Genomic DNA, 21,331 nt, shown 5'->3' on the forward strand with positions numbered 1-21,331 from the left:
CCTGATAATAGCTATCCCTATGTTTATAGCATGTTTTATTCACCTCTCACAGATTTTGGAGCAGGATGAGAAGCTGTAAAATGACTGCAGCACTCACACTCAAATCAGCTGCTGTCAGGAGGCAGAGGGATAACATTATGTGTTGGAAGTACTTTTCCCACTAGGAAGGCTTGTTCCAGCCCAGAGCATCTTCATTAATTTCAGCACTTCCACGTCCAAACCACTGATAGTTTTTACTGTCAGCACAGACTGAACTGTAGATGACTACAGCTGGGAAAGTAGGACTTTGTACAGGCAGGTGCCTATTGCAGCCATTTTCAACTGCAATTTTCTTTTCTATAAAATTCTTCTCTGCTACCAGCTCTTGGCACCAGCTACATTACATAACAGCACTTCAGCATTTGGGATGGATATAGTTTTGTGTGTCAGTCAGCTTCAAAACCCCATTGCAATTGCTTAGGGACAGGCCCCATTAACATAGTATTGTAAGTCCTGCTTATCAAGTATTCAAACTTGCTCTCCTACTTCTGTGTGAAGATTGCAATCTCCAGGGCAGTCAGTTTGGCATTTCTTGAGGGCAGGTATCAGTGTTTTAATTAGAAACCGTTACAACATGTTAGGAAGATAAAATCCTGTGTATCAGGATTTCAGTTTGCATAAAAATAGCAATACAGGCAGAATTAACTATTGCAAATTGAGTTCCATCTGTTTCTTCTACTCATCTCAGCATTAGTTGCAGGTCCTAAAATGAAGTGAGTTCACACTCAGAGGGGGTGGTGATGGGAGGTCCTTTGGTAATTTTAATCTGTTTAAATCAGCATGGTTGCAACATATTTCTTAGATGAGACTTTATGAGAAATATTCATCTTGGGAGATCAAAGATGTTAAAAACCAAGTCAGTAAAAATATTCTTTTTGCCATGTTGCTCTGCTTTGGGGGTGCCTGAAGCTGCCCCAGTTTCACAACTAATTTGGCCAACATGCTGAAGGCGGTTTAGAGGGCACCATACACTCTCTGGACATGAACATACAGAACCACATCAATTGGCACAAGTAACTAAACACAAAAGAAACAGGAAGTACCAAGACAAGTTGTTCTTTTCACAGAGGAAAGATTTCATGAAGCACATAAAGATATCACTGAAGATCCTTAGAAGGAATCTAGAGTTGAACTTTGCCTATAGCTGAAAGCAAATAGTCCATAATGAATGCAGATACCTTTCAGGATGAACACAAATTAGTACTATTCTGACACCCCTCAATGTGTCTTGTCAAGAAGTTTTTCTAAAAACACCAAAGTTGCTGTGGATTCTCCTGGCTCAATACTCTGACAGAATCAGTTTCTGTATTTTCTTGGAAAGAAAGGTGGAGAAAGCGGCAGTGGGAAAAAAATAGCTGCAATAAGCTTATCTAGTATTTTATATTATATTTAATTTAAAATAGCATTAATATTTACAATTGATAATGCCCAAATGGCAAAGCAAACCAAGCAAGGCTTCTGTTTGCTTAGCTATTTGATCTACAGAGGTACCAGGTATCCAGATTAACTCTTTTCATTCAAGCAAGGTGAAAGTTCTTGCCACGAGGTGGCAGGAGCTTCCCCGTTGAAATAATACGAAGCCTGTGATCTGATGACAGCTTGCAAATTGGCAGGACTGGAGATGACTTCTGAGAACCAGGACACAAACTAGCTTGCTTCAGACAGGTGGGCTCTTTTGCTTGGAGGTTGTTCCCCCACCGAAGGAAATAAAAAGAAAAATTTTCTTTTTTGAAAGGTAGTGGAAGAGGTCATGAAAGTCTCAAGGACAACAGAAATTGTTGCCTACTCAGTTTGAGAATTTTATCTGAAAAGGTTTCCAGAAAACTTAAAGAAAAGCAAAAAAAAAAAAAAAAAAAAAAATCCTGTTTAAAAGCAGAATACTCAAAGCTCTATTTCTGCCAGTTCCCACTCCAATTTTTCAGGAAGAGCAAAGCCATTCATATCTATTTAAACAGCTGCTGCCCTTGTGGCATTAGACACCCACAGCCAGGTAGGGCTCCACTGAATGCCTGTGTTTCCTGCTTTGCACAGGTTTCTGAGAAGAGCCACTCATTTTGATATCAATGAGAAAATCCAATTTAGAGCAAGTACACTTAGCTTCATTTTTGCCACCTAATAATGGGTCCATTTTATTTTATTCATGTTTCAAATACTTGGCTTTGAGTTTTGGAGGGATGTTTAAAAATTGTCATCCTTGCCTGATGTGCAGATGGTATCCAGGTAATCCTTGAGCAAGGCCTGATTTCCTATTCATTCCTATGCTTATGAGTAGAAGCTCTCAAACACCTTTAACTGCAAGCTTGTCACCACACGCTAGGATGTTAGAAGAGGATATACCAGCTTTCTAAAGGATCAGTTGTGTGCCAGTCTCTTCTTTAGCGATTCTGAAAGGCTTAAGCAATGACTTCTCTTTGCTGTGTATCTGCAAACAGCCGTGTTGGGCACACATACAGGTAGTGTTTATTTTCCTACCTCAGAAGCATTATGAAGCTAAATGGAGCATGGAAATAAACTGATGGTTGTGTCTCTTGTTCATATCACATTGAACAAACTGGAAGCTAAGTAAAGTTACTCATTCATGTCAGAGACTTTCAGAAAAATCTACAATTGCTGCAATTGTTTTGAGTTAGCTGCCTCAGAATCTGACAGGAAGAACAATCAGATGCTCTTAAACATTCAGAGCTGTGTGGAAATAAGAGATCCTAAGTATAATTTTTTTATTATTATTATTATTTAACATAAGGGTTAAGAAACTTCCAAGTACTTTTGTTTTGGGATTTTTTTGTTAGACCAGAAAATTTATCAGCATAGGATCCATTATTTCTGAGGTGTTTTTCACAACATATTGTGATGCTTAAGAAGAGGTTTCTTTAATTGAGGAATTTAGCAGTAATTTCAATGAGGCAGAAGACAGAAATTTGCTGTGGTTCTATTGGAAAGAGAACTCCCTCACAGCAATGAGAGCAAATCACCATGGAAACTTTTTGTTAAGATGGTATTAAAGCACAGCATGTACACTTGGATCTCTCCTTTTGTAATAGGCAGCATTTTGTGATACAGTCTGGGGTGACTGAGTAAAATGGTTATTTGCACATGAGGCACCAGGACTTTCCCAGAACTGTTGCAGGATTCTGTTATGCTGCAGAGCTGGCCAGCTGACAGCAGATTGTGTTACACATAGAAAAGTGTTAAGAGACGAGTGGACAAGTGATTTTACCCAAGTTTGGTAAAGTCAAGTTGACACACACACAGGAAAAACAGATTTATGAACTGGCCTTAAATCAGTTTATCACCATGAGGAGCTAACTAAGTGTTCTGGTGCTGTCATAGAACAATCTGGTTTTCAAACCAGGATGGGCCAAGCTCACACACTCCATTGAAGTTGTAGTGACTCCTTACCTTCCTTGTGATAAACATCAGGTTTGGTACCGAACAGGGGAGCAGCACCTCTCCAGGGTGACTTTGTGCTCCTGGCTTCCACAGCACAAGTGTGTCTCAGACTCTGCAGTCGGATCTGACTGCCCTTTGTATAGGGGTACAGATGTGTTTACAAATATATCACATTCGGACCCAGAAAAAGACATCATGTTCTACTGTGTTAAGGCCAAACTGTGAGAGATCACTCACATCACTTTGTCTCCTCTGACTTCACAGAAGAGCTGTGCACAAAACCACAAGAGCACACAGGAAGAGATACATTGTCTGGAATCTGGCATAAGCCAGAATATGTTCCTTATTCCCTACAGAATACTAAACAAGTATCTACAAGCATTCTGTTTTGAGATTTATTATGGTTTTGACATATTTCTGTTGTAATTTCATATGTGTCTGCCAAAACTGTATGCCAAACAGACTTTTCTTTTTGTAACTTGATTCCAACATAATGTCTGTTAGAACCAAAATTATGATTTTTTGCTCAGTTGGTCATAAATTAATAACAAACTTTGTTAAACAATTTTACCTGCCTTATCAAAAATTATACTGCAGAAAAAAGTTTGGAAACTGTGTGGATATAATGTTTTTGGCTCTTTAAATGAAGCTGTTCTATTTTTATTATAAATTCTAGGTAAGGAAAAAGGAACTTGTAGGGTATTTGTAACCAGATACATGTCCAGTAAGGATGACACAGAAAAGTCTTGCGAGGACTTAATGGCCAGAGTGAGATACATAAATTCAATTTTGATCCTTCACTGAAGAGACTCAAAGGTTACAGCTCACAAAAGGTGAAAGGATTTACTTTATTCTGGCCCTGCGAGTTTTGTAGTTGCTGTAGCACTTCATGATATCTCCTCCATGAGCAAGGCTACCTCTTACAGCTGGGCTGGGGGCCTGCTGGACAAGTAACTTCTAGGGGGATGAAGGTTTCAGTTTCTTCAGGAGCTATCTAGATGCAACTCAGGAAAAGGATTACGTGGAGTTGGAAAGGAATTGAATCTGGGTTCTCATTTTTAGGGACAAATATGCAGAGCAGTCAACAGGACCTCCTGCCTCTCTTGGGGTCATACTTCAAGAGGAATGGCCACTGCACCTTCTCTTTCCACTTGGGATCATAACTGGAAAGGGTTGGTGTGATCCATGTGCAAAGATTTCTGACCTACCACTGCTTGCTTCTCAGTTACATCTAGGTAGCTCATTAGTCAGCCTAAAGGGCTTTTCAGCCTGAAACAGCCTTTCAAAAGCACCAAGAGCTGCTGAACCTAAAGGCACAAACAGGCTTTTGATCTGGATGTTTGTTTTTCTTTAAATGGATCTGAATCTGAGATGTAACCCATATTCCCCAGAGAGACAGAAAAGTGTGACAGTAAGGTTCTTGCTTGCTGTTATGCTTCAGTGCCCTCCTTCCACTCCAAAGTCAAGAGGCTTAGAGAGCTAATGCACAAGTATCAAAAAGCTGAACCATGACTATCAAAACAGTAGGAGTGGTTTACAGCATACCTGATATTCAGTGCAATTAGGAGCTGAAGCACCCATTAGCAATCAGAAAATGGACAAATTAGTTTGTACCTAGACAAGCTAAAAATGCTACCATTTAAATACTACTATTTAATCTTTTGGATTTTTTCCCCCCACCCTTATTCTTAGGGTTGACATTCTCCCACTCTTCTCCTTATTCTGGGATTGCAAATTTGTTCATAGAGGTCCAGTACTATCCTTTCTCAACAAGACACAGCTAATGCCTGTTTAGTCAGGGATGAAAATCCAATGCTTTTAGCCCAAATCAACTCAGACAAAAGCAACAGCATCTGGCTTCCAGTTCATTCTTGATCTTGATCATTAGTGATGGCTGTCAGACTTCTACTTTTTTTTTCCTCTCACAGAGATTATTCTGTGTCCTTTTGCTATGTTCTCCCACTCATGTTTAAATATTTGTTGTTTTCCTCTAAGAAGCAACAGAATTTCTAAAGAACAGCAGAATTTTTACAGCTGAGATATTTCATGCAGCTCAATCCACAGGGCATTAATTGTTTCTGGTTTCCAAGTGAAACACTGTGGATTTTAAAATACCACACATAATGTGAGTGTTCCTAGCAAATTAGACACTACAGGTTCACTTGCTCTTTATGCTCCTGTACTTATTCAAGACTTGACCTTCTGCTAGTTGGACTAATGAACAGGTCTTATGGCAAGCACTTTGTCTTGGGATGGTCAGTTCCCTTCTGACTGTATTTGGATTGGGAATTGTCAGGGACAGGAGATTTCTCACTGTCAAAACCACATGATTTAAAGCAGTGGAGAAGTGGCACAATGAAAGAAACAGAAGAAGGAATCTTTATCTTTGTGAAAGTTTTGACTGCCATGGTAAACATACTTTGAGGATAAGTTTTCAGCAAAGCATGTAAATTAACACTGGAAATTACTTCCTCATGAGTAAGGCCAGCCAGGAATACTTCCACACCAGCCAAGCTCCATTTGAAATCAGATTTGCAGCATCTCAGTTCCCTAATGAAAATGAGCTGAGTTCCTGCACATAGTTTTCTGGATGTCTAATTCAGCAGGTGACTGCCACTTTCTATCCAGAATATTCACCTTTCTTCCCCCTGCCCCAGTTATAACACTTTCACAGAACTAGAATGGTCCTTCTGTAAGAATTTAGGTAATTGCTGAATTTTATTTTTTTAACAAATCTAAACAATTCTATGATCTGCCCCTCATTGCCAAAACTGTGCTATTCTCTCCCCATATTCTGCTTAGCATGCCATGAGATCTTTCAGATCTGCAAAGCTGTGTTTGTTCTGCAGGTGACACATACAAGCAATTCCTAAATTCCTGCATGCATTGTCTCAAATCCCCTGCAGTAGAAACCACACATGCTGCAGTTTTTATTATTTTTCCCAAACCCACTAAAAGACTAAAATGCACGTTCTCATTTGCTGTGATTGTTACAGGTTCTTTTTAAATAATTATTTCTGGTATGACTGTCCACTAAAGAAAAGACGAAAAAACGAAACCACAAAAACCCCAAGCATCAAAAATACAAAGATAGCCACTGAAATCACTGTCAATAGCCTTTTCTAAAATGCTACATGTAGTTACATGATAATATGACAAGAAGTAACCTTACAGTGGTCACATATCACAAAAGGAAAAAGGAAAACATATTTAAGTTTGATGATTTAAGGAGGTGGGGCGTGGGTGTGCATAAGGACGAGGGACAACCACAGCAGGCAGCTTGTCAGCACTGAGCTGACAAGGTTTGAGGGAAAGAAAGGCTGAGGGCAGCAGGAGCTGCCTGAAGGCAACGAGGGAGGCAAAGTGTCAGCAGATGGCACTCGGGCTGCAGCACAGCCCCACAGCTTGCAGAGGTCCCAGCAAACACGCAAAACATTCGGGAACTGGAAGACTGAAAGGTGTCTGAGGCCCTGGGCCGCTGAAAGGTGTCCGAGGCCCTGGGCCGCTGAAAGGTGTCCGAGGCCCTGGGCCGCTGAAAGGTGTCTGAGGCCCTGGGCCGCTGAAAGGTGTCCGAGGCCCTGGGCCGCTGAAAGGTGTCCGAGGCCCTGGGCCGCTGAAAGGTGTCTGAGGTCCTGGGCCGCTGAAAGGTGTCTGAGGTCCTGGGCCGCTTGAGGCGGCCAGGCTGTGGAGCTGCAGGTGGCGTCAGGTCCAGCCACGGTGATCTGCTCATGACAAGGGGAGATAATTTTTTCCACTGCAGCTCAGACATGTTTCCCTCCCTGGCATCACCCCATAACTACCTCAAAGTTGTGAGGGAAATGAGGGATTGAGCTTCAGATGCGTTTTAAGCAAGGGTATAATCAGAGCAGGCTACAGAAGGCAGCACTGTCACCTCTCAACAAGAGCTTAAGAAAAAATCACAAGGCAGAGCAGCTCTCAGTCCCTGAACTTCATTCCTGGAATTAAGGGACTCCCCCCAGTCGAACCCTCCCATTCACAAGAGCCAGCAGCGCCCCACTCTGACCAAGTGCCCGGCGTTGTCACCACTGAAAATAGACCTGGGTACTCTGCTTTGCAGGCAGCTGTGCTGCATCCATAAATCACTGTGTGCAGGTACTGTTAATGTTTGCCTAAACTTTGTTCCCTCCTCACTGCCTGCAGAATCCCTCAAGAAATGTGAGGAAACAAACCACTAGAACTAACCTGCTTATTACCTTTGAAAAGATATGTGCTGTTTCTATAGGTAAGCATTAAAACCAAGGTAACTGAGCCATTAATCTTAAATAAAACTTCTCTTAAAAAACCCAAACCTATCTCTGCTCCCTTGCAGGGAATATTTCAGCTGCTCACAGCTACTAAGACTGAACATTTCCTTTTCCAGTGCAAATGCTGTTGGCACTACTAGGCTGAACCAAAATGTCTTTGAAGCTATATCAACAAGGACCATGAATATTCAGGCACTAAAGAATTTGGGCAGATATCCCAGAAGTGGCAAGACCCAGTGCTGAATCTAAAGCTTTCCCAGCTTTTTGTGTTGGAAACACAACTATTCAGATGGCTTTATGCTCTAATGGGAGCATTGAAGACTATGAAACAGATAAACAGCTAAAGTCATTCTCTGTTGATTAAAATAAAGTATTTTAGCTTTTTTTTGGTCTTATGCAGCCAGTAACAGTGCTGCCCCTCACAGAACTGCACACACTATTGTTCAGCAGCTGCTGCTTATCCATCCCTTTGGATGAGAGCTGTTGCTTTGCTCTTCCCCCTCGTGAGCAGTAATGCATGGGGACAAAGCTGGCCAGGGGTTGTTTTCTGAAGGGCTCAGGTCACAGACAGCATTTGTTCTCTCTGCCACAGCTCAGGGTGGAGCTGGGAAAGCAGGTATGACAGCCACAGATCCAGGCAGTGTGGGAGGGAAGCAGAAGAGGAGGAGCATGTGGAAGCTGAGCTGCTGCTGCTCCGCTGCTGCTCCAAGCTCCCAGGGCAGCCTCATCCTCTGCTCTTCTGGCACAGACTTTTCTCTGCCACACCAGCACCAACTGCCAACCCTGAATGTCACCTCTTGGATGACACAAATTCCTCAACTCCTTTTTTTTGCCAGTCTCTGGAACAAACTGCACCAGAGACAGAGAGAACTCGGAGGAATCATCTGAAGAAAATTACCGCTCAAAGGAAAGACACGGCATTGGAAAAGGCAAAAGTTCACCTCTGGCCCCCCCACCAAACACAGACGTACCTGTCAGCAGTCAGGGCTGCAGTGACTGTTCCTTGCCTGGCTCCATGGAGGAGCAGGAATACAACTTTGTGCTTTCCTTTGGAGCCAACACCAGCAAGTGCAGCCTTGAGACCAACCAAACAGAGGTCCCAGCATGCTGGGCAGGAGCAACCAGGGGTGGCCCAGAGGTGGTGATTGTACCAGTGCTTTTTGGTTTGATTTTTCTCCTGGGTATGGTGGGAAACACGTTAGTGTTGGTGGTTTTGGGGCGTCTCCGGCCTGGGGGACGCCCATCCCGCAGTGCCACCAACATCTTCATCCTGAACTTAAGCATTGCAGACTTCTCCTTTCTGCTCTTCTGTGTACCCTTCCAGGCCACCATCTACTCCCTGCCAGAGTGGATCTTCGGTGCTTTCTTTTGCAAGTGGGTTCACTACTCGGCCATGGCAACGATGCTGGTCAGCATCTTCACTCTAGTGGCTATGTCTGTGGACAGATACATTGCCGTGGTCCATGCCAAACGCTCGCCCTGCATCCGCAGCAAGCGCAATGCTGTCCTCGGCGTGGCTGTCATCTGGCTGCTGTCTCTCCTCATTGCCATCCCCGTGGCCCAGCACCAGGCCCTCATGAGTGGCCATCAGCAGGCTCCCAACAGCTCTTTCTGCTGGGAGCACTGGGCAAACGGCTCCACAGCCAAGCAGATGTACAAGATTACCATCCTGCTGGTGGGATACCTCTTGCCTCTGCTGCTCATCACCTGCTGCTATGCCAAGGTGGGTGCCAGGGATGGGAATAATTTTAAATGGAGGGAAAGATCCCAGACTCTTGTGGCTTGTGTGTGTACACAACTACACAGCCAACCCTTTCCAAATCCTCTCCTGGTACAGAATACTTTTTTGAGGTGGGGGGAGGGAAGGAAAACAGAGAATGATATTACACCAGCTCACAAAAAGGATTACAACTACCAAGATGACACCCAGCCTGTCACTCAAACCCCCTAAAGACTCTTGCTGTTTTTCATATTTTTTATTTTTCATATTTTTTATTTTTCATATTTTTATTTTGTTCTTTCTAAAGAACAAATGTTTGCTACTGACAAGAAAAAAACCTATGAAGGGATAAACATTTCCAGGTTACTGCTGTGCTGTAATCAGGTTTCAAAAGCTATATCTAGATGTTGTTAATTGAGAATTGCCTACAGTGCTCTAACACTCCTTATGACCCCCCCACTCTGGAGGGTGACCCACTCCTGCCACTGCATTTGTTTATGCTGCCTCCAGGAGCAATAGGACAGTCAGACCAGGGTACAGGGCTGGCAGCCTGCTCTCTGCCCATATATATCATCAGCCTAGGGAATAAATGAAGACAATCTGAGGCTCAATATAAAATTCAGAGTCCATCTGAAAACTCCTGTGGATTTCAGCATTGTGCCAACTGAGCTTTTAATATATGCTGAACTACTGAAAGCCTAGCAGGTTTAATGCTCTTTCCAAACCTTGTTTCTTGAAAGAGAAATTGGAGAGCTTAGAATTAAAAGTCTGAAACATCAAATTCATCTTTGAAGTCATGATAAAACAATTACTTCAAATTTTTGGTGCTTGTAGGAGGAGTACGAGTATTAATACACAAATTTTAATTTCCCATTCAATATATTGCTCCTTTTTTCCCCCCAAGGTTTTATACCATCTCCATACGAAAGTAAAGAACATTTCCAAGAAGTCAAAGAGATCAAAGAAGAAGGTAAATATCTTTGGTTTAATGTGTATATTGACTATATACAATAGATATACCAGGTTTATAAAGTAATCAGCCTGGTCTGTGCTGATTCCAGCTGATTTAGAGCTGTTGCAGTTTCTGCCAGTCCTTTTTGCCTATGAATCCTAACCCGACTTAACTGCAGATTATATGTAGTTTCTACTGGTTCATTACATTCACTAGCATACACTCAGTTTTGTTTGCAATATACTTATGAGGACCAATTCATAATTGTTGTTCATAATTCTTGCACCTTCACAGTCTGTAAGGATGGTATTCAAAGGGTATTTGCAATATCACCTCATAACACAATAACTGTCGAAGTTATAATACACCACAAGCAATATTTATTAGACAGGTGTTACTTACCCTTTCCTTCCAGAGTGTTTTGAGCATATTTTCTGTGTTCACCTAACTTCAAGTAGGTTCTGATAAACATTCTTTTCACCACCTTTTCTAAGGCAACGCATTATGCAGCAATGAGCTGCTGTGTATTGCCTGCTGCAGGAACACCACCAGACCTAGATGGCACAGACTACTTTGAAGAGCACCGTGTCTTATTTTGCCTACTGACTTTTTGATAAATGTTGATGCTGCTGCAGATAAACTGTGAATAAAAATGTCAAAACAAGGAGTATAATTTCTGGATCAATAGTGCAGACTACAAACAGAAAGCAAAGTCAGAGTTTTGTGTGTTTAGCAGCTACTATGAGAAAAGGCAATCAGGATGTGTTGACAATTTTGATAATGTGAAATGCAGCAAATGAAGTGCTAAGGAGCACTGTCATTCCACATAGAATCGTTTCACAGGTTTGAAAAATTGCTTTAGGTCTCAAAATCACCAAAAATCCCTAAACTGGTTGGTTTAAATTTCCCTCCAGAATTTCCTTACTTATGTATGAATGGCAAACTACCTATTTTGTTGCTAATTTTTAAGAGAATGCTACCAACGGTTGAAAATAACTACTGTTACTTTCCTGTAAAGTTAAGAATTTAATTTATGACACTTTTCAAATGTATCCATTTGTTTTGTTTTCAGATTTGCTCTGTAGATTTTGATGAGAAAATAGCTCTACGGTTCCTTCAATCTCAGGTTTAGTTATTAGATATTGCCAAGAGGATCAATTAAAAAAAAAAAAAAAAAACTTTGATTTTAGCTGCTCAAACAAGTTAGTGGTGCAGCACTTCTTCCTCCCTCCCCTTAAGTATTTCCCTGGCCATAATTATGAAACACCCAATAACGATTCTTGTTCCATGTAGCACAGTCAGACCGAGTTAAATAGGTGATCCTTTCAGATAGAAGAAAAAATAAACACATTCCTCTACACACACACATCATCCTTCACAATATGTCATCTTCCAGCCCTGTCTGTGTAGAAATTGTCCATCTAGCCTTCCTGCATGCCAAACATCTTCTTTAGTGTACTTACCTAGAGGGGTTTTTTGTTGCAAGCACTACTCAACATTTCTTAGGGAGACTTCCTTGGGTTGGTTGCAGACACACTCAATTCTTGTATATGCTTTCAAAGCATACTTGAAACACAAGAGTGAGAGTCAGTTTTTTAAAGCACACCTTCTTAAGAACACTTCATGTTAGAGCCTAATGGGAAACTCAAAGACGGCTGTCAGTTCTGTTAACCTAGCTTCCTTCATATGTACTTAGTTGGTCCATTTGTGCAAGTAGTTGTGTTTGAGTTTAATTCATAAACTTCATCAGGGGTTAAGTGAACAGCTTTTGTTTATTTAACTGAAAAATATTTGACAAATGAATCTTGATCCACATTTGGAAGGTTAATTTAGTACATACAGAACATTGAGTTTGTTCTGAAATACGTGTGACTTCAGTGGCTAAACCCTGATTGCCTTGAGCTATGAGAGAAAGTGTAGTACAACAGCCAAGTCTTCCCACATGAGGTGATAAAATTGTCTGAGTCACATCTGTTAATTCACAGTGTGTGTCTTCACCAAACTGATATGGAAAACAAGGTGTCATATTCATTAAAAAGAGGATAGTCTGAAACTATGACCATGCAGTTCCTGCTTCACTCCTATAATTTCAAGAAAACAGGGCATTTGAGATACTATCCTCCTTCTACCTCCAAGAGAATGGAGTTTGGGTTTGCTCTTTTTGGGTTTTCCAAACCTTTGGGTTTGGTTTGGGTTTTTTCTGTTTAGTTTGTGGGTTTAGTGTTGTTTTGTTTTTAAACAGTTAAATAGTAATTTTTGCAAAAAGCTTTTTGTTTAAATCTCCCAATGCTCATCTGGGCTCCATACATGAGTAAAGGTCTCAAAAGAATCAAATTGCAGACTCAGAGTCCTTGCTGAACAAGATTTTCTGTGAAACAGTTGCCAACATTGCCACTGCAAACAGTTTGCTCTGTCACTCAGCATTTCAGAAGCTATAAGAACTCTCCACCAGATTGAACACTTCAAGATAAAACGTAGTTAAGAAAGAAAGCAAATGACACAGAGCTCAGGGAATGGTCTTGCCATAAGCAGCATTCCACATGCTGACTGGAAACACATTGCTGTTATTCTCCATTATAGGCTGCTTTTGAAAAAACAGTATTACCAGGTAAGATTTTTTTTTAAATGCCAAGAGTTATTTCATGATCTTTAGCTTTCATTGACCTTGCTGGAGTCCTGGTGTAATACCAGTCCCTCCTCAGCCCCAGATCCTATAACACTGATAACAGGCAGAAAAGATATCATTCTTACTCACGTCGTTTGAGCCATAGAACACAGTAAGAAGCACTACTGGGACAAATCCAAGTTAAAGCCACCTGAAAGGTCATAGAGGAGCTGGTATTTCATCTGCTATTAGCACACCCTGGAAATCTGGAAACAGCATGTGGACCTCAAAAAGACAAACATTTACAGAACAAGTGGGACACTGCTGGATCCAGACCTAAGGTGGTTTCTAAAGAGATGATGATGGCACGGCCAAATGAACAGTCCCAGTGTTGTGCAAGTACATGCATGATTTTCCTAGCTGCACTGCTGTAGCAACGAAAGCAAAATAATCCTGGATTTAACTGACTCTAAGTATGTGAAGCATATTACTGAAGCCCAGGTACTTGATACTCTAGCTCAACCTCCCCCTTTAAAGGTCATACTTTATCAGTAATTTGTATCTACACATTTAAAATAAAAAAAATATATATAAACCTTTTTTTTTTTTTAATAAATCAGACCCATGGAAATGGGAAAAAAAGTGTAATGAACTACAGTATTAGGAATTTGTTTTTCCAGGAAGTCTCTTGCTTGATTCTCTACCCCTTTGTGCCTTTTTGTGACACAGCATGGTTCCCAGTGCCTGCTCCCCCCAGCTGTGCTCCCTTCCCTCCCTGGTGTGTGCTGCCTGCTCCCAGCAGAGCAGCACCTGCTGCCCAGGGCCCCACAGAGCTGCACAAGCAGGCAGTGTGTGATAACTCTGTCTGTTATCACAGTATGGAAACAAAACCTAGTTAAAAGTTCAGTCAGGGGGAGGGTTTTGGCTATCCACACACTCAAGAGGAACTCTGACACATACACCTACAGAGCGGCACTGCCACCCCATTGCCTCTCAAGGGGGTCTTGTCAGAAAGTTCCCACTGCTATACGAAGCATCATTTTGTTCTCTAAACAAAAGTCTCCAGTACCAGGCTTCATTTCACCAGAATCTGAAGACTCAGCTGTTGTCTGCCAGACCACAGTGCCACAAGATATAGCAGGGCTCTCAGCGTGGATTTTATTTCCTGTACGATGTTTGCAAAGTCACTTTTCCCTTCTCTTGTATTACTGGTCTTTCTACAGTCTGTCATTGTCCCATTTGCCACAACATTGTACTCAAAGTGTGTTATTTGAAGATATGTAGGGGCTAAAAGGACAGCTTAAGAGGGCCCTGGTTTTTAAGACAAACGACTCATGGGCAATGTTTAGACCCACTATTGTAAAGTCAGTTACAACCAGATTTTGTTTGAATGGGTGCAGTTTATGAATAATCCAGAGAGCTCTGACAGCTGTCACCCTCTCCAAGTCAGTGTTCGAACACCTGGTGAAAAGAACAAGTTTGTCTTTAGTAGAATCCTACAGATGCCATACAGGCACATATCACAAAAAAATCCAAAAACAAAACAAAACAAACAAACAGATGAAAACAAAAACAAAAACAAACACAAAACCAAACAAAAACACCCACAGAAAAAAACACCAAAAAAAAAAACCAACCAAAAAAACAAAAGTTTTGCTCTTGGGTTGTGATCTTTAAGCTTTTAAGTTACAGGATGGTTATGTTCAAACTACAGGAACCTTTCCAATTTATGCACACATGAAATTTTGCAAAAATTTCCCTTGCACAAGTTTGCTGCATCCTGACTTCATTCCATTATCAGAAGAATTTGAACCTTAATTCAGATTCCTACTTTGAAATTTTTATATAACTTTTCCATCTACATGTCAAATGTTGGACATGCTCAATTTAAAGTGCTTTTCCATCTGTATCATCTGTGCATTAGAGATAGGAAGATGTTTAGAACATCTTTTGCGTGCCTAGGCTGAAATTCTGCGTGAAGAAATAAGACTGTGCCTGCAGAACAGAGACATGACTGGCTGCTTTCCCATTTAATGCCATAGTAGCTGTACAAGTTTGCCAGCCTTGAAAATCAGATGGTGTGATGCTGCAGGATTCTCCTTTGAAGTTTTGGTTAATCGTTTTTTGAGGCCAGCCAGCAGGACCACATGCTAAGACATTCTGTGCACCCCTCTATGACAATTAAGTGCATTTCAGTTCTGTCACCTCTTTTCTGAACTATGCAGAGTACAGCAAGTCTGTAATTTGGCTCCAAAGAAAGTTAATTCCCTGTCTGACAGTGTTGCAAAATGTTTCATAAGAGCCCAGCCCCAGGAACTCTGATCTTACGTCTGCCTTAAATAAGATGATTTAATGATGGAAATTAATGCAAACTAAGGTCTAGCATGGCCCTGTGGTATTTTACTGGCCTCTGGAGCAGGGTTTCTCAGTGTTTACTCAGTTCTGTATTGTGCATCTTTAAAGAACAAATAACAAGCTTAGCAAACTGAAGAATCTGAAATTATTTTTCAAGTTTAAGAATGTGTCTGGGGATGTGAATTTCACAGCTATTTTGCAAGCTCCCTTGAAAGGATAGGAATTGTGTGACCTTGAGGCCAAAAGCTTCAATTAACAGACCAAATGAGCTACTTAAAGATAAAAATTAGTACTATGTTTTTCTATTGGTTATCTACAATAGAAAGGTGAGCCGTGCCTACCTGGTGGGTAAGCAAATCAGCTGTTCATTTCTTCCAGAGCTAAGTAAACACAAAGACACGTGGAGTTTTTTTGGGACACTCCCTGGAGTGCTGCACTTTGAAGGTCATACAAGAGCCTGAGGTAAAAGATACAGAATTCCTTCAAGGTAGATGGGTATTCCTGAACATCTTGGCCAAGAGAGCAGATAAAAGTTGCTCTGTGACTGCTTTCCTGTAGCTAAACTAATTATTTGGCTATTGTTCATGCAAACTGAAGGTTTTCATGTAGACAATGAATGTGATGTTCAAGGCCTTGGCATTTGAACAACAGTATATACAGCAAAGGAACATGGAAGATCCTGGGATCCATCGAGCAGAAGAATATAATTCAGAAGTGTCATCCTGCACATTGTTTGCTTAACAGGCACCCAGGGCAGCAGGAATTAAGAGCATCATTACCAATTAGGGAGTAATAGAAATATCACAATGCTCATACGCATTTATGAATAGAAAGTGAATAAATTTCAAGGGCACCAACAGAGGAGATTAGTAGCATAATCCCAGAATGAGAGATGTGCAGATGAGCAGCTGGAACAGTGCAAGCAAGCTGCTGGGAAATGAAGAGTCCCTCTTAGCACATAAAGCAAGTAATCAAAATGAGCTGATAATTTCTGAAAATATATTTACTTCAGTCCCTCCTCTTCTTCATGACATCCAACTGCCATCTCTGGCTCCAAGAAAGAAGATGGAACAATAAAAAATAATACTTTCAGTGTGGTTTTTATATCACTGAAGAGTAGAATTAGACTCAAGTGTAATTAAAAAAAAAAAAAAAGACCAAAAGGCAATCAGAAGTGCTTCAGTAGTAATTAAAAGATGTGTGTGCTCTGAAGTAGAGACAGCTGCTATCCAACATTTAAGTTATTTAAGAATAGGTATGCCATTTTCTAAGCATTTTGCATTTATCACTAAACTATGGGCATGTTTCCGGAGATCAGACTGTGCTTGGGACCTTTCTGTTAGAATTTTATGTGCAAAAAGGAAAAGAATGTTTGCAAATACATCAGGGCCAGTCAGATTTGCCAACACAGCAAACAAGAAAGTGGCACCAGGAGTGAAGGAACTGGCAGTTTTCACTTTGCATGTTGGCTCACAGATGGACTCTGAGCAAAGGGATGTTCTCCACTGGGTATCCCTGAATGTAAAGCCACAAAAACTGTCTTCCTCTGAGGCTGGTAAGTTCCTTCAGCAGTACAATGGTATCTTGCACTAAGCCACATGTCTTTCCTGGGCACTGACACTGGGTACCTGCAGTATCTAAAAACAAAAGCTTAAGGCACCATGGGTCACTACATACTTTCCAAGTCTTCACTACAGTAAATTACAATATATAGTGAAGTCTGTAACTCTGTAGTTTACCATAATGAAGTCTGGGGCAGTAAAAATATGCACCAATTGTCTCTCAAACTTTAAGGAAAAGAATCTACAAGTTAGAGATGAGCATATCAGAAGAAAAGATTTATCGGTAAATCATATAATCAGATATCCTCCTACAAAGCAGTAATAAAGAAAGTGTCAATTGTAATTTGCTGGTAAGACAGTGTGGAAGAACTGGCATAGGCTTCTTTATGCTTCTTCATTTAGAATTATGAAAGAAAAAAGGACGAAAAATAATCTCACCATATTCAGGAGACAGCAGTTGTCTCACTAATGAAGCCCAGTTTATCTGCAAGCCAGTACAGTTTAATAAAAACCTAATTGAATGTTCTTTCCCATTTCTGTGTGCCTGAGGTACACGGTAGAAATGGATGGAATGATCAGCTCTGAAAAATGATGTGCAGCTGGGCTGTCTCCAACTGGGACTAAATTAGGAAAGTGACAAGCCCTCAACCCCTCTAGACTGTCCTGTCCACTCTAATTTTTAACCTTGGGAATGTTTATTAATCTAACATTCAGGTGGTTCTTCCTAAAATATGTAAATCCATGGAATACTTGAAGCATTTGACTCATTACAGGAAATCTTAATTTTGCCCTTGACAAGATGCCTGACAAGTTGAAACAAGAAACGTCATTAAAAGCTTATCAAGGACAACAGCTCTAAACACAATTAAGTGTTAAAGACGTCATCTAAATGAGGTAAATGAGGTATCTCACCCAAAATGTTTCTTAAACACATTTTCCAATGCTTTTTGAAGGATGGGGGAAGGCTAAAAGCAAAAAATAGCTTGTCCAGGGCCAGGGGGGAAAGTAATCAAAGGGCAAAACAGACAAAGAAATGCTGGAAAGCATCAGAGGCAGATGACCTACAAAGATAACAAATGAATAAGCAAGTAAATGCAACACAATCTGCACATGACAGAAATGGAGGGGGGAGAGGGGGAGGAATAACAGAAGTTCATCTAATTATCTGATAAACAAAACTATCTCCTTGTCTTTGTCACCATGCTATTGATCCACTGTACAGCTTAAACACGCTTACTTTGCCTGCACAACAAATACACTGTAAGTTACATCCTGGAGCTGCTTGAAAGACTTCTAGGAGTAGTCAGAGAGACTTAAGTGGCCAGTAGTGGCCATTGTAGAGGTCTGTTAGGGACCCACTAAAATTTCAGAGGAGAACCAGAAGTTTGCATTAAGTGGGGACAGCTGGATCAACAGTAATGCAGTAACTGTGCAAGCTATCACATGGAAGCTCACTGTGCAAACTATCACATTGAGCTCATGGAAGAAGCTCAAACAGTACACAAACTATTTGGATCAGTCCTCCACAGCTGGTCACAGTCTACAGTAACAGTAGTTTAAGCTACAGCAGTTACCATATTAAAAGCCAAACAGTGTTTTGTTTCAGTTTCCTCTGTCTTAACTACATATTCCCTAACTTGAAAAAACAGACACAAGTTCCATTTCTAAACCTGTTTCTTGAGTCATGAATTATGTACATTAGTGCTCTAGTATTGTCTGTGTTTTCCATCTGCAAAATCCTAAAAAGCTGGACCCCAGAAACAGCTCTGTGCTATTACACAGCAACTGCAAACCCATTGTTTAATACTCAGCCCTACATTACATGCACAGTTTGTTATTTCACAATAAAAGGGGGGGAAGCTAGGTATATAAGCCTTATTCAAAAGAATATTTCAGTGCTTGTAGCCCCCTAATGTAAGCAGATGGATGCTATGAAAGGTTGCCTGGGTAACAAGCCTAAGCTGCTTCACATTGCTAGAGGGTAAAGAAGTAGCACCATTATTGCTGGTGAAAGCTAATGATGGGACCTGTTTATGAATAATTTCTTTGGTACTCATACCACAGTGGGTGAGCTAGACCCCACAAGACCACTAGGTCTGTGTCTTTCAGTCTCATCAACTTCTAATCATTCCAGTCTATTTTTAAGGACACCATCTGGCCCCCAGCATGGTTGGTTTGAGGACAATTGGCAGGGTAGTTTGTTCACTCTCGGGGGAATATCTTTCTTAGCTCAGCTGTCTGACAGCATTCTGGTAGGTGAAACAAGGAAGCACCTGGAGCATGCCAGGTACACAATGAACCTACAGGTTATTGCCCTTCAAAGCTAATAGAACCTTATTTGAGACACCTATTTGACAGAAATCCTTTTTTTTAACTTGTATTGTAGTCTTCATCTAACAAAATAACAACCTTCCTTAGAGAGGTTAATGGGTTTAACTAAATGTAGCCATGATAACCACTGACTAAACGAATTTCTGTTCACTAGAAAATTATCCCTTTTCTAGGAAAGTAACTTTACATTATTCACTTGAAATCATGAAAGGGAATTATTGACAGAAACATTGACCTAGACTAGTAAGGCTGTAAATCTTGACCTGAAATGAAACCTGAATTTTAATTTTTCTCCATTGCTTTTCTGCTACTTGTACAACAATTTTCCTTAGGGGAAGGATATCATCTTCATGTTTGCAAGTTGTTACATTTATTAAATGACCAAATAGAAATGAGAAACACTAAATACAAAAGTTAAAAAGCAGACATTGTGCAGAGAACCAAGTGGGGCAAGAGGAGGGAAGTCACCAGCTGTGCATCAGCTACAGAACCCCAAAACTGAGGGGTTAAATACAAAACAATTGCTTACCTTGAATTACCATTTGTAATTTTGAAAATTCATGAAGTCAGGTGGAATTAGCCCTACAAAAATACCAGGAAAGGATCTTAGGGCCCTCAGGTCAGTAATCTCAGAGACTTGCTAGGCATTCACTGAGTGTTCTAGAAGTAGAAAGTGAGAGAAAAGCAACACTACCAGCTTTCCTAAACTTGGAAAGTGTCCTGCTCCCACAGGCCTCAGGGTCTTACAAAAAAAAAAAGCTGAAGTGAATTGCAGCTTAATTTTATTTACTGTCACCATTAACCTTTATTTTTTATGGAGATTTCAAAGAACACTCTTTTCAGGAAAATTTTACCTCAGGTCAAGCTTTGGGACTTACAAATGACAGACTGTGCCAGAGGCTGTCCAGCTAACTGGGGAGCAAGCACTGCAGGGGCACACCTCTAACCCAGGCAGCACAGGCTGGGATCCCACCGGCACAGGGAGCCTCCCTCAGGTCATCACCCAGCTAGGAATAAGTCTAACCAATGAGCACTGTGTATTAAAAAAAAAAAAAAAAACAAACAAACAACCCTCTATGCATTGGTTTTCTGGGTTTCTTTTGTAATAGGGAAGATACTGGAAAAGCCTTTCTCCTCAGGCCAGCCTTTGTTACTCCTCTCAGTGGCATGCTTACTTGCAAGTTGTTTTCCCCTGCAGTTATTTTCAATAGCCTCAATGTTCCTCATCCTCCAAATGTTAGGGAATATTATTTCGACTCTTCCTTGTAACACAGGTAGCATTGTTGCAGCCTTTGAACTGTTTGAAATATTACAGGCACTACCTCAATTGTCTATAATTATTTGTTTGAGTCAAAACCAGTCAATCCAAGTTTACCAGGGTTTTTAGCATCCTTTTTCATATTGTCACAATTTGCCCACCTGGTAGTTGTCAGTGTGGCCTGTATTATGCTGCCTTCACTACTGACAGAGGAAAGCAAACTCACTCATTCCATTCACTCGCTCGCTTGCTCACTGTGACCATTATTTTATATTACCATGTATTAACACAATCTTCTCTTCTCTAGACGGCGCAGACGGTTCTTCTTGTGGTTGCTGTGTTCCTGCTTTCCTGGCTGCCACACCACATCATCACCATGTGGGCAGAGTTTGGGCACTTTCCCCTGAACAACATCTCCTTCACCTTCCGCATCATCTCTCACTGCTTGGCCTACGGGAACTCTTGCATCAACCCCATCCTTTACGCTTTCCTCTCAGAGAATTTCCGCAAGGCCTGCCGCCAAGTCTTTACCTGCAAGCTCTTCCTGCGGCCGGTGGCTGCTGAGAAACTGGCCCGAGTGCGCATGGAGAACTTCTCTACCACACACTCCACCACAAACGTGTAAGCTGGGCTCACAAATACATTTCAGGAGGAAGAGGAGGGAAGAGGGCTCTGTCTGGGGAGAAGATGCATGCAAGTGCAGTCCAGGGAGCGGTGGAGTCTGCAAAAGTGTGCACTGTGCCAGATCACTGGACTGGCAGGAGACACATTTCCCTCTCACTGTGATGATATATGACAGAGCCTGTCCTAGGGTACCTTGCTAGACACTGGGCTATGTGCAACAGAATTACCTG

General features: G+C 41.2%; 1 protein-coding gene across 1 annotated transcript; it reads left to right on the forward strand.

The window, feature by feature from the left end:
* Window positions 1-8,523: 8,523 nt before the first annotated feature.
* LOC137481209 (galanin receptor type 1-like) lies at window positions 8,524-21,209 on the forward strand. Its single transcript, XM_068202754.1, has 3 exons — window positions 8,524-9,417; window positions 10,319-10,384; window positions 20,785-21,209. The coding sequence occupies exons 1-3, from the start codon at window positions 8,710-8,712 to the stop codon at window positions 21,100-21,102; spliced, it is 1,092 nt and encodes a 363-aa protein (XP_068058855.1). The 5' UTR covers window positions 8,524-8,709; the 3' UTR covers window positions 21,103-21,209.
* The last annotated feature ends 122 nt before the right edge of the window (window positions 21,210-21,331 follow it).

Source organism: Anomalospiza imberbis, chromosome 12, assembly GCF_031753505.1.
Source record: "Anomalospiza imberbis isolate Cuckoo-Finch-1a 21T00152 chromosome 12, ASM3175350v1, whole genome shotgun sequence".
Lineage (NCBI taxonomy): Eukaryota > Metazoa > Chordata > Aves > Passeriformes > Viduidae > Anomalospiza > Anomalospiza imberbis.

Excerpts from the sequence above, each read along its gene's own strand:
- LOC137481209 (XM_068202754.1), top strand. The coding sequence starts at position 8,710 with ATGGAGGAGCAGGAATACAACTTTGTGCTTTCCTTTGGAGCCAACACC. Across the intron at positions 9,418-10,318 it reads TCACCTGCTGCTATGCCAAG|GTTTTATACCATCTCCATAC; the intron begins GTGGGTGCCAGG and ends TTTCCCCCCAAG. Across the intron at positions 10,385-20,784 it reads CAAAGAGATCAAAGAAGAAG|ACGGCGCAGACGGTTCTTCT; the intron begins GTAAATATCTTT and ends TCTCTTCTCTAG.